The following is a 14024-nucleotide window of genomic DNA, read 5'->3' as shown; positions in this document are numbered from 1 at the left end:
ATTGCAAGGATTAATAAAAATGTGCTTGCTTATAGTATCATGCCAGGCATATGTCAGAGAAGGTAAACAAAGCGTGTGGTGTAAAATGAGAGCATGCATGCGTTTCATCAGGTTATGTCGGTCCCGAATACATCTGCACGAATGCCTTCTTGTTTTCTGATATAAGGTGCATGAACTGCAGGGAGAGAACGCATTGCATTCCAATTCTAAAGATCAATTTTACTGGCTACATCAACCTATTACACTTGTTTATTGAAAGATCGCACTGTACAATCTATACTATCTATACTACCTTTCTTGATTGTTAAGCTTGGAATTGCACCTCCCTTAAATCTAGCATGTAGTCATTGAAACCTCAATTAGTGGTAGCATATGAATTTGACTTGGCATCAACCTCTTTTGGTAATCTAAGCAGCAGCATGCAACAAAGGAGAGGGAGGGGTAGTACTAGGAGCCAATCAGGTGTGCTGTATGCTCATGCAGTGACCGGGAGCATGCTGACAGGCGTAGAGAACAGGGAGCTGACTCATCTGTATTCTCCTGCTCTTTCTTTGTTCTTTAGCAGGCTGGGGGGCAAGAAGGTGTCCAGGGCATATTGCTTTAAGTGGTATTAAACTCTGAAAATGTTTTCAGCATGAATTCCAGATCAAACAAATCTACATTGCCCAGCACATTATTTGTCTATATTTTTGCCCAAACACTTGCAGTCATCGAGTTTCAAAACAGCTCCAACTCTCTGTTTTGCTTCCCTCAACATCCTGTCCAGTACGGGATCAGTATTTGCATAACAGTCTCCAGCAAATGTCCATCTACGAGCTCGAAGGAGAGGGAAGCAAGTGGTTTGCCTTGCTGTGTTTGTGGAGACACACAGCTTACTAGCACACAGAAGATTATGGCTCCATAGGACCCTGCAAGGGAAAGGAGTCACCCTAATACAGGATATCAGGACCAGTGCTCAGGGGACCAGCTGATTCTGCAGAAAAATAAAACTTTTCAACATCAAGGAGCAATGTCCATTGTAAGTGATTTTCATTGGGATTTAAAATGGCTTAAAAACCTTTTGACTTTAATGTCACTTTAAGTGCAATAGAGATACATGAGGTCGCCAACCCTGCTGTGTAGTCTGGCAGGACTTTGTAAATAACAGGTCAAAATTACAAATGGCTGGCACTTGTTGTAGAGCTCACACGGTGGTAGTCGAGGTCAGAGTACAGAACACTTCCTGTCAAGTTTGGATGTGGAGTATAGTGTAATACATGCCACGCGGAAGCTTTGTGTGTTACTGGGAGCTGTGAGGGTGAGAGTAGAGGGAGCAACGCTAGCTGCTTTCTAGATGTGTCTCTAATAAGTGTAACACTGGAATCTTTGTAATGAACTCCTCTGGTGTGTTTAGGCATGCTCCGTCTTGTCTCCTGTTACAAGGGATTGCTCCCTTAGGATGCTGAGCGTCAATTATCTGCAGTCTAGTTCTTAGGTTTACCTTCTTTTCAGTTTAGTTAATAATAGGAAAAGTTTGGCCATTCCAGAATAGAAAGTGTTGGGGATATAACAAGCAATGCTAAAGAAATGTCTTGCAGGCAATATATGCTGGGGAATAATGTGAATGGAGTGACAGTGGGCAGTATGTGCAGGAGAGGAGTGCAGAGGGTATGATAGGGGAAGGTATGTGCAGGAGTATAGAGGGTATGACAGTGGGCAGTATCTCAGGGAGAGGAGGGCAGAGGGTATGATAGGGGAAGGTATGTGCAGGAGTATAGAGGGTATGACAGTGGGCAGTATCTCAGGGAGAGGAGGGCAGAGGGTATGATAGGGGAAGGTATGTGCAGGAGTATAGAGGGTATGACAGTGGGCAGTATCTCAGGGAGAGGAGGGCAGAGGGTTTGATGGGGGAGGTGTTTGCAGGAGAGAGGCATGGAGATTATTTGCAGCAGCGTGGAAGACATGGCAGTGGGCAGTATGTCGAGGAGAAGAGTGCAGCGGGTAAGACAGAGTAGTATATGCAGAAGAGGAGTGCAGAGAGCATGGCAGGTGGCTGTATGTTCAGATGCAAAGCGCAGTGGTCATGACCACATACAGTATGTGTAGTAGAGGAGTGCAAGGGTATGACTGCGGTCTGCATGTGCAGGAGAGGAGTATGTAGGGTATGATGGGGGAAATATGTGCAGGATAGGACTGGGAGGTTGGAGTGGTTGGCTCCCATGCTGCTACTTTATAATTTGTTATGTGAATGGGTGCCTGTATGCATTATCAGGACCACTTCCCTGCTTCTGTCAAGCTAGGACCATAAACTTTTTTTGCAGATTATGGAAAGATCCATAACCACAATTTATGAGTCAAAAGATGAACTGATCTGATAGTTATCACCTTCTGCACCTGAGCTGGAGACTGGGCAATAAGGGGTTAATGCTTATATGCTGGGGATAGGATACAGAGGCATTATTGCACATTCAGAATAGTCTTCACTAAGGGGTCGATGTACATCCTCTTAAAGGACGTTTGAAGTCCCAGCATCTCCTCTCCTGTTATAACATCAGCATTGTAATAGGAATACATAGTAGAGCTGTCTCTGATAATGCAATCAAAGCTTACTTGAAAAGAATCCCTTTTATGTAGTGAGCGCTGCCTTCCGTCTTCCTGGATTCCCAGTGTGCTTTGCGTCTCTTACCCTGCTGCTTGAAGGGATGTAGTCTTGATTTCTGAAGACTACATGGCCCACAATGCAATGCTTCCAGCAAGCAATGATAATGTTACATTGTTCAGACGTTGAGTTGTAGTTTAGAAGGCAGGCTCTGTGAGAGTGGTGATGCAAGGAAATGCACCTCCACAGCTAAATGGTGTCAGTACATTGAGGAAGTCCATCCTATTTCGGCACTCTGCCGCCCCGAGGCCGGGCCTCCGTGGCCTTGTGGGAAATCCGGGCCTGTATGGGCATCGTCATTAAGTAGGTTTACAAACTTCTAGATGGATCCTGTTATTAGGAGCGGGATAGAACTTACAGAAATTAATTATAGAAATACAGATTTATTTTAGTTTTTTGACCATAAGGTGCCATACAAGGACATAAATTGTTTTGAATGTGATGATTTGTAATGCTTTTTAAAATTCTTTATTCAAACTGGACAAAGGATTTTGAATGTTTGAGATGGCTGTCAATACCCCATCAGAGCTCAAAAATGAGTCTATTGGACTATTTATAAGGCCTCATTTACACTGTGAAGAGCCAGCCCGTACAGATCCGTGCTGTGTGAGCGGCCGTATCGGGTCGCTCCCGGGAAGGACAGGTGCTGCGTGTGATTGTACACAACAGCCTGTTCTTCTCTATGGGAGTATGCCGTACGACGCCGTACACTCCCCCGAACTGCACATCTGTGCGGGTGTCCATGCTCGGACGCAGGCAGGATCCATCCTGCCTGCGTACGAGTAGACACCTGCACCCGCACGGATGTGCAGCTCGGGTGAGTGTACGGCCACATACTCCCATAGAGAAGAACAGGCTGCTGCGTACAGTCAGGTTAACAGGTTATCGGGGACTTACTGGGCCAGTGCAGATATTTTCCCTAATGTTCCATTTTTGAATTGTAAACTCAAAGTAGTTTGATATCTTGCTGTTATTATATGAGCATCTCACAGCAAGTGGCCAGCTGTCACCTCGAGTGTATGAGTATTTAACTCCCCAGAGAAGTGATATGATTTCCTTTCCTTGATCGTGGAGTAAAACCACACAATGCCGCTGCACTTTACGATGGTTCGGATCAATCATTTCCTAGCAGGGAAATCAGTAAATCGGGTTAGACAAGTTCCAGTGGTCCTTTTGGCGTCCGCCATGCAGTGCGGTGTGACCTCTCCCAGCCCCCTCCAAAGACAGAGCGTGTGTGTAGAGCGGACACCGGCAACCCTCTCATTGTCTTCCTGTAGAGAGAGAATCCGTCATTAGGAAGCGGCCTCTCTGTGCTCAGCAGGGCCCCCGTGCTCTGGAATACAGGCAGCTGCATTATTAACAAGCCTGTGTTTGTGTGTTGTGTTTGCAGATGGCCCGGAGTTAACAAGACATGCTGCAGAACACCATGCCTCACTTTCCCACGGCCCTGAATGGTGAGTACAACTTGACACACTCTCACTGACATACCACTGTGTCCGCTGTGGGCTTGTGATGAGATATGTTCTGTATATGTGACTGATCGGTGTAACAGGTGATGGGATATACAGGGAGGTGATGAAGGGAACACACAGGAGTTTATTCTGTGACACCTAGACCTTTTAATATTACCAAATATTGTGGAAGTGCAAAAGTTATGTTGCAATATTGGTTGCAAGGATGGAAATTTGGCAACCACCCTGACAAAATCACTCATTTTCATACTGACACTGCATCCGAATGCCCACTGGTAGGGTCTTGGTGCCAACCCAGTTCGCCCAAGCCCGGTCAAAACTCTGACTGCCACCCCCTCCTCCTGACCCAATCAGTGCTGGCAGTTGGGGCGGGCTTTCTCCTTCCCTTTTGTAGCGAATAGCTGCAGGGTGGGGAATGCGCCTGCCTGCAACTGATTGGGTTGGGCTGAAAGGGTGGCAGTCAGAGTATTGAGCAGGCTTGGGGGAACTCAGGCAAACTGGGTTTGCAGCAAGTGCAGGCTCATCACTACCCACAGGATAAAGCTGCATGGCTGCCAGTATCCTTAAAGGAGTTATAACAGACTAAGATATGCTGGGACTTTATAACATCAGAATTGTAATAGGAATACATAGTAGAGCTGTCTCTGATAATGCAATCAAAGCTTACATGAAAAAATCCCTTTTATGTAGTGAGCGCTGCCTTCCGTCTGCCCGTCACTTCCACCAACTTCCTGCATTCCCAGTGTGCTTTGTGTCTCTTCCCCTGATGCTTGATGTGATGCAATCTCCATTTCTGAAGACCACATATCCCACAATGCATTGCTGCCATCAAGCAATTATGAAGTTTACCTGGTTCAGACGTTGAGTTGTAGTTCATAAGGCAGCCTCTGCAAAGAGCATCCAATGGTGTTCACTGGTTCAAACTACTCTATCTGTCTGAGCTTACTGCAGTCTTGCCTACACACCAAATACTGAAGCTAAAATCTCTAAGAATTACAGAGAAAGCACAAAATGTGTTTTGTTTTTTTTTAATCCAGGTCTCCTCTAAGTGAACTGTTAATGCCATGTAGAAAACATACATATGGTATATGCATTTGGCACCATACTTTGCAGCAATATTTACCAGAGTATTTGCAGTGCTCCTATGTTGTATGTGGAACTGCAGCCTCTTGTCAATGACTGCATTCTTCTTAACCATCCCTCTGTCACTTGTAATGACTCGCCGCTCAGCTTCCTGATTGGTCAGGAAGCTATCCAATCAGGAAGTCGAGTCATTACCTCCCCCTCCGGCTTCCTGATTGGTCAGAAAGCCATCTCCATGCTTCATCATCAAGTGGTGGCGAAGGACCATGGAGATGGCTTCGCGGCTAATCAGGAAGCCGGGCGGCAAGTTATTACACCGCCCGGCTTCCTTAATGGGACTTCCGGTATCAGTATTCGGTATTGGCGAGTACTGAAAAGAAATATCGGTACACGATATCGAATATCCCTAGCTCACACACATACAAAGATCCGTCTTCTCTCCCCACCTCCATTCCTTTCCACAGCTGACATATAAAAATTATTTCAAGTTATTTTTATATGCTTAGTCAACCTGTGTTATTCAGAGATGCTTCAAGTCCTGGGTGCCCCACCTTATCAAATTGGACATGCCTGATTTATATATGTTTGCCTGAATTTAAGGAGAGCATCCTTACAGTGCACGTCCAGGCATATCTGTAAACCTCCATCTTCCCCTCTAGAGCATGTCCTAGCCCTTTGTCCCTGTAGTGAGATACAGCGTTTATTACTCCCTGTGACATAATTTCCAGGCCAAGTTCTTGCAGGGGCAGCTGCTGGGAGCTATGTTCTTGTTGATGTAGACACGTCCCCAGAACTACACCTCCCAAGAGCCTTTACCTACACACTAGCAGTCCTACGTTCTAAGTGAGGTTGCTGAGGGACCGCCCACCACCCAGGACGTTGGACAGGGCCAGCTCCCGGGGGAGTGAGCAGTAATGTAAGTATATCGCCTCATTCATTATCTCCTAGGCAACAGGAGCCGGAAGAGAGGGGGTCCCACTGCAAGGATAAAGCCCCCCCCTTCCCAGAGTTCAGCTTATGATTTCTTATAGTGCCATAGGAGTAATAAAAAGTCGAATTGGCTCAGGAGAAGAGCAGTTCAGTCATTACACTTGCATATATTCAGTAAAGCTCTTTTGATTTTCATCTTTCAAGCAGCTGTCTGTCTGAAGTCATTGAAGTGTTGCGTAAAATTGTGAGACGCACAGACAACCACAAGCTAATTATTTCCCAACACTCTCCACACTATTGAGATTCTGTACGGCTATATCGTGTAATCAGAGATTTTCTGCCAATGTGGGAGTGTGGAATTCAGCATAGAAAATATCCTTTCATGCTGCGTTTTATAATGTGTGGATTAATCCCCATGGAGGCCACTGGGAGCTCGTGCTATAGGGCCCGTTTGTAACTGGTGCAAATTGATATTTTGCTCTTTTCATCTCTCATGGAAAATGATCAATTTTCACAGATTTGCCTGTTTATAAAGCTCCGCTGATCCCATTTCTTCTGTATTGTGGTGAAAGTAAACAATATTCCAGTTAAAGTGTATCTGAACTCAGGACCAAAAATACATTGCAGTTTACCAGTCCTTAGATGTGGTTGCTTTAAGACCCCATTCACACTGAGTGACATGGCACGTTTTTCTGCGCGATTCGGTGCTGAGCGGTATTGAGCTACAAAGCGCGATATTGAGCGACAATGCACATTTTAGCGCGCTACGTAGCGCGACTTTTGGGAGGGACTTGGTCGCTGCTACATTGAGATGTAAACAATCAACAGCGGTCTTGATGTGACATAATTCTTTCCTTCCATTTTGCAATGCAAAAGTTACCCCTCTGTAGCGCGATAAGGTCGTACAATATCGCCGGTAATGCGCGACTTTGAGCGACACCATTGATTATTGGGGCCGAATCGCATGACATCTGCGGGAAAAAGGGGTCATGTACGAGCGACGAGCTACAGGCGACATTGAGCTGCATGTGAGATGTGAACAGCTCCATTGAAATGCATTGGACAAGCTACATGGTGCGATATCGTGCGGAAAAATGCGCGATTTATGAGCGGAAATCGTGCAACAAACCGCTCAGTGTGAATGGGGTCTAAGAGCCCAGAAATGTGTTTTGTTGATTCTACCAATGGCAGAAAGATAACAGATAGCCAACATGTTTCGTGGCCCAATAATTCCCCTTCATCAAAGCAAAAAAGATCCGAAGAATAAAATAATGGTTGTACACATGAAAGGTGTCATGAAAAATGTATGCTACCTTTATTTTATTATTTGTATCTTTTGTAACCTTGATGAAGGGGGCTGTTGGGCCCCCCAAAATACATTGGGTATTTTGTCATCCTTCTGCCAATTGTGGAATCAATCAAATATTTTTATGGACGCTTAGAGGTTGATTTACGGAAGGCAAATAGGCTGTTCACTTTGCAAGGAACGTTTCCCCTTCTTTTAGGGAATGAGGTGAAGCTCTTCTGACCTCCATCATTCAATCATATGCAAGCACTTTTCTTTCATTTTCCTTGCATGTAATTTGGTATTCTTTGCAAAGTGAATTTAAACCCCCTTCACCAAGCTAGGGGAAACTTTCCTTGCAAAGTGAACGGCCTACATGCCTTTAGTAGATCAACCCCTTAAAATGTGGGTTTGGTGCTCCTGTTCTACATACGGATCTCCTGAACACCTGGATCTGGGGAGAACCCTGTTTTGTAGGCAGCTGCCCAAACAATAATACTCTACCAATCATTTTTAGAGCCGGCGTTCTATCAAAGTTTGTAACTACGTTGAAATGTGTGACCAGTGCGCATTAGGTCAAGCATTCCAGCGCTTTGTCAGCTGTCCCAGGGTAGATCGGCTCACTGCGCATGTGCAGGAGAACAGATCATCTGCCTTGAACAGCTGATCGGTCTCAAACGTCACTTCTATCCGACTACTAATTCCTCCCTATGTAATGGAGATGAAGATAGAAAGACATGTTTGTCCAGCCTGGGTGCACCATGGATTCCTTCGTAGATACAGTGGAGCTAGTGAGTGTAGCCACCCTAGGACAAGAAGTTTGTTATGCGCAGGATTCATAGGCAAACAAAAAAGGAAATAAAGCCAGAAGAACAAATGCAGCCACCGTATCTGACTGGTAAGCTGCAATATATTACATTTTTGTTTGTGGGTTTAGAACCCCTATGGGTCTGTGAGCTTCTCAGGGGCTCCACCACCTCCACCATTGCAGTTGATTCCTAGCCACCCAGGGGTGCGTAAACTATCCCCCATGCAGGATGCCAAGGAACACCAGTGTTGGGATGGATGGGGCCAGGGGGAAGTAGTGGGTATGAGATTCCAACTGTATTGACCAGAGTTCACCCTACTGTCATGTGCAACTGCAAACTCAGACTGTCGAAAGTGCAAGCGGAATGAGATCTAGCAGCAATGAAGACAGAGGGAGCAGGACGGGGAAGAGAGGTTGTGCTGACAAGACTTCCTCCTGTGAATGGGAGCCATTTTGGTTTGGCAGCACCATAAAGAAGAAAGAAAATGCATTGGAGAAGGAGCAGGACGGGAGGGAAGAGGAATTGTGTTGACAGGAGTTCTCCCGAATGCTGGGAACACTCAGTTTGGGAATCTCAGTCTGTCAACACAGCAGGGCTGGCAGCAATGTGGAGAAAAAGGAGCAGAAGGATAAAAAAAGGAACATGTTTGAGGGATTATAAGGAATAGAAGATAAAATGAAGAGAGGAAATGGCATATTCCACCGATGCTCTGTTAGGGCTCGTTCACACCAGCCTGCACACCAAAACAAACCATTTCACGTGTGGCCTGGTGTCCAATGTGAGCCTGTGGTGGCCAATGATACCTTGCGTTGTTGCAAAGCATGGCACTGTTTACATTTTCTTTTTTTACTTTTGTTTAAACTTTATTAAAACATCACAGTGACAATGCATTCATTTGTGTTCACTGTGGCTCAGCAACAATGCAGTGACCAGCACTGACATCAGGTGCAGAAAAAATGCAGCAAGTCTCTTTACCCCCATTTACACTTTTACCAGAGCATTTCCAGACAGTTTTGAAGCTGGTGTTTTAGCATATTTTTTTTTTTGTGTCTGTGTTTTTCATGCCATTTCAAGCTTGAGCCTTTTTGTTTTATCCAATAAAAAGCTTGTTACTAGGAGGAGGAGATGGTTTTTAGGGGAAAAATATCACACAGAAAACGCATTCTCTAGGAAGTCCTATTGAAATTTATGAGACCAAAAACGTGCAGTTTGGTCTCATACATTTTATTATATATGCTTTCACGTTTGTTGGCCAATGTTTTCCCCATCCCAGCTACAAGCCAAAGACCCAGAGGTGATGGACAACGGGCAGAATGTTGTAATAGATTTTCAAAATCCACCTGCAAAGAGGCTCTAATGCAGCCTTACGTAACCTTTTTACTCCTAGGGAACCCTTAAAATATGTTATAGATGTTGGGAAACCCCTGAAATAAATATCTTATCTTATCTACAGCTCATGGGCCACTCAGTCGTAAAAAGGTTGAGCTGTCTCTCCACTCTATGTTTATGCCCATTATCTATCACCTCTGGGTCCTTGGCTTGTAGCTGGGATGGGGAAAACATTGGCCAACAAACGTGAAGTCATGAACTCAATATCCATATACCTCTATTTCAATAGAATGTGTCCTTTATTGTGACTTTGACACTTTATTGTGACTGCAATAAAGGCTTCATCTTATTGAATGACTCTAGAGGCATGCCAATGTTTCATACATTGCTGGCAGCAGAAAAACACAAATGCCCATGTATACCAGCCCAGACGTTGCCTATGAACATTGGATGGCAAGTGGCTGTGCACTTATGAACTACTATTCAAATATGCATAGGTAGGATCAGATGGGGGGGAGGGGGGGGGGTTAGGGGGTGCTCATCAGCTTAAGGGGTAAAGATACCTCCTGGGGCAAGCCTATTTGGGGAAAATGATAGTCGGACTGGATTTGTTTAGAAAATGTCTAGTTACTATTTCTGCTGTCCGGTTGGGCTACTGTCCTTTCATTTCGCTTGTTTAAAATTGTCCGGGTTGGAAAAAAAAATACTGTTGCGGTGCCCACCCTTCACTTTTCCCTGCACTACAAGAATTAAAGGCTTGTTAACTCTAGGGGGGAGATGATGAGTCACTCTGTATTACTTACCTTAAATCCAGGTCCAGTGCTCTCCTCTTCTCCCTGATGCTCTGGGCTGGGGACGGTCCCTTGCTGTCATCACATACAATACAGGGCCAGTGGCCCTACATTTGTATGTGAACAAGGCAAACTTGCGACCATGGCCTGTATGGCCTTAGAGGGGAGCTTCAGGGAATTGGTTGCACAGATGTCGTAAGCCTACAGGAGTAAGAAATAAGTTAAGTGCTACTCCCTATTCCTCTACTCCTAGACTTATCTTTGCATTGTGAGGGGGTCCACTGCGAGGGTATTTTGCAGTACCAAGGGGCTGTTTCCTGTATGCATTTCAGGGCATGTTTTTTATTTTATTTTGGCAGGAGTATACCTTTTTAACTTGCCTCCTAAATGGCGATAGTAGCCTTAGACAATCTGTGACTCTCTGTCCATCATAGAACTACATGTCCCAGCATGCCCTGTGGTTGTTCTTGTCTACAGCGGGTAACGAGAGCTCCCAGCTGCAGGAAGTTGCAGAACCACATAGAAAACAGACTTGGCTGCAGGCAGCTTCTGTAACCGTGTGTCACTTCCGTCCTATTGTCCTTTTTAAGTCTTGTGAGCGCTGGTTATAATTGTACTGCTGCCGAGCAGGTGACAGGCGGTGGTAATAGGGCTGGTGGCAGACTCGTACCCAATACAGATGTGATTCAACGCACAGGAACTGCTGGTAACTTTCAGATCTTTGTTTACAGGTGGGCCAAATATGTGGGCGATCACTACGGAGGAGCGGGCCAAACACGACAAGCAGTTTGCCAGCCTGAAGCCAATTGGTGGACTGATTACCGGTGAGTCTCGGAAATCTTTACAATGAAGCACAAGTATTCCATTTGTGAGGATGATTGTGTTTTATTAATGTATTGTACTCAATAAATTATTTATATAGCACTGCTACACTGTGAAAAGAAATGCAAACTAGTGCGCCTTCATAGACGGCATTTAAAGAGGAACGTCATCCTTATGTTCAAAATGACAACAAGAGCACCTTTAGAAATGGCAATCTACTGACAGATACTTATAGATAATTGCAGGTTTTTTATTCTTTGCATACCTCGTTTTTCACTTACTCCCATTCTTCTCACAGTGGCCATTTTTACTAATGGCAGATACATCCATCTCCCTTTACTTCCTGGATCTCTGGATCTGACTCCTGGAACCTGTGACAGTGCAAGTTATTTGAGATCTCGCAAGATTATGCAGTTTACAGATGAGATTTCCCAGGAAGGCACTGGTGATGTAACCTTACCAGGATGTATCTGTGAGGCCAGGGCTACACCACCAGTGCCTCACTTGACCAGGCCAGGGCTACACCACCAGTGCCTCAATTGACCAGGCTAGGGCTACACCACCAGTGCCTCACTTGACCAGGCCAGGGCTACACCACCAGTGCCTCACTTGACCAGGCCAGGGCTACACCACCAGTGCCTCACTTGACCAGGCCAGGGCTACACCACCAGTGCCTCACTTGACCAGGCCAGGGCTACAGCACCAGTGTCTCACTTGACCAGACCAGGGCTACATCACCAGGGCCTCACTTGACCAGACGAGGGCTACACCACCAGTGCCTAACTTGACATGGCCAGGGCTACATCACCAATGCCTCGCTTGACCAGTAATTGCAAGTAAAAGCAAAAATGTTTAACAAATGAATGTAATGTGATTTTCATATGGCCGTGCAAAACGGCATGCTGATTTGATTTTTAGTAAAAAAGGGGTTAAAGGTCCGCTTTAACTACAGAGAAAATTCCACAAGGTATAACTCCTGAGTTCAGTGTGACTTTAAAGAAGGGTTTTTGGTTAAAGTTTCATGTCTAATACAAAGTTTTCACTTTCATCTGGAGTGCACCTTTAAGCCGAGTCCCTTCCTTTGTACCACATTGAAATTTTCCTCATTTAAAGTGGATTATTTTTGCCGCAGGTGGAATTACAATTTAGTGCCGATATTACGACAGCACAGCATAACTTCTTAGCATTAGTACTGGCACCCCGCAGCCAGCAAGCAGACTGGAGTTTCATCAAATATTAAACAGACTGCAGCGCCGTGGTGCAAGCCTGTACTGTTCAGTTGTACAAATGAGTGACTTCACAGGACTGCTATGTCATCCCTCATAAAGCTGACTCGGGGAGATCGATGCTGTCAGCACAATCCTGACCCAGACGCCCAGCCAGTGTCTGTGTGACACATTAAAGGGAAACTGATATGTTTTGGTCAATTTCATATAATTTTTCTTTTCTTCATTTCAGTAAAATCTTTACTTGACCATTAAACATGCACTGCCTGGCCAAAAAAGAAGTCACCACCTGGATTTCGGGTTGTGTTATGATCTGGGGTTGCTTTAGTTGGTCAGGTCTGTGTTCAGCAATATTATGTCCCCAAAAAATGAGGTCAGCTGCCTACCTGAATATACTGAATGACCAGGTATTTCTATCAATCGATTTTTTTTCTTCCCTGATGGCACATTAGGCATATTCCAAGATGACAATACCAGGATTCATCGGGCTCAGATTGTGAAAGAGTGGTTCAGGGGGCATGAGACATCATTGTCACACATGGATTGGTCACCACAGAGTCCAGACCTTAACCCCACATGTACTTTCTAGAAGGGAGGATCTGGGTTGTGCTTTAATCTGGTATCTTGCTATTCTAGATAACAACTAGTAGTGAATGCCTGGTGTTTGGGTGGCTCTGTCAACACACATGTGCTTCCTGATAGCTGCATGTAAATAGACAGCCCAAATAAAAAAAACTGTCCCTGCTGCAGAGAAGAACCCTTGCTCTGTGGAAGCAGTGGTCTCCCAGCATTGGTCAGATGCACCCTGTAGCGAGTCAAACCTATCGTTCTCCAGGCGAGGCTGTATGTATATCTGATTACAGAGCTGTGTGTCTGACTCATCAGGGGGTGGACCTGGCCATTGCAGAGTAACCACTGCTTCTACACGGAGGGTAAGTGTCCTTCCCTACAGAATGTTGGCATGGGACAGCCTTTTACTGCTTAGGCCGTGTCTGTCTAAACATCACAAACTGTAAGACGTTGCAGCTTTTGCTTTGATGTACCTAGAACACATTTAGTGGATTCAAACTGAAAGTTCAATTGAGCCTTCGAAATCCGTGTGTTGACACCAGGTCTTCTCTCCAGTGTGGATACTGGAGAAGGTCTACTTTTGGACTGTTTCAGGCAATCGTGAACATTTTGCATTTACCATACAGCCCACCATGAAAGAAAAGCTGTAATTACTTATCTTCTGAAAATATTAGTTGCTTGGCTGTCTCTGGATTCAGTATTTTTGGAATCGGTGACCTGTAATGAAAATGCAAGTGAAGTCAGATCTCTTGTTTTAGATCGGCATAACTGCTTTTAATGTAGGAAACACAGTCCACCTACTGGGTGTCTCTAATTTCTTGGCATCTTCATTCTAAATCGGCATATTCACCCATTATATATATATATACCTTTCTCAGGCTCCATTCATTAAGTGCATTAGGTGTTGGAATGCCTTACTAATCCGAGTTTGTTGAGTGAAGGATAATCTCTTAATTAAAGTGAGTCTGTAGACAAATGCTTTTTTTTTTAGTTTTACGTTGACATAGAAATGGTATGAAATCCCTCACATTTTTTTTGGGGGGGGGGGGGGGGGGGGCTCTGCTTCTGT

The 14024-nt window shown here is 45.0% G+C and overlaps 1 protein-coding gene across 1 annotated transcript in view; it reads left to right on the top strand.

Annotated features, from left to right (window-relative positions):
- Positions 1-3984: 3984 nt before the first annotated feature.
- ITSN2 (intersectin 2) overlaps positions 3985-14024 on the top strand; it is a 107399-nt gene continuing 97359 nt past the window's right edge. The window contains exons 1-2 of the mRNA XM_018575523.1: positions 3985-4092; positions 11069-11161. Of these exons, the coding sequence (XP_018431025.1) occupies positions 4050-4092; positions 11069-11161 (136 nt within the window). The 5' untranslated portion in view covers positions 3985-4049. The remainder of the gene's footprint in view (positions 4093-11068; positions 11162-14024) is intronic.

This window comes from Nanorana parkeri, unplaced genomic scaffold (genome assembly GCF_000935625.1).
Source record: "Nanorana parkeri isolate BGI_ZX_2015 unplaced genomic scaffold, ASM93562v1 scaffold53, whole genome shotgun sequence".
NCBI lineage: Eukaryota > Metazoa > Chordata > Amphibia > Anura > Dicroglossidae > Nanorana > Nanorana parkeri.
This window is presented reverse-complemented; position numbering and strand designations above follow the sequence as displayed.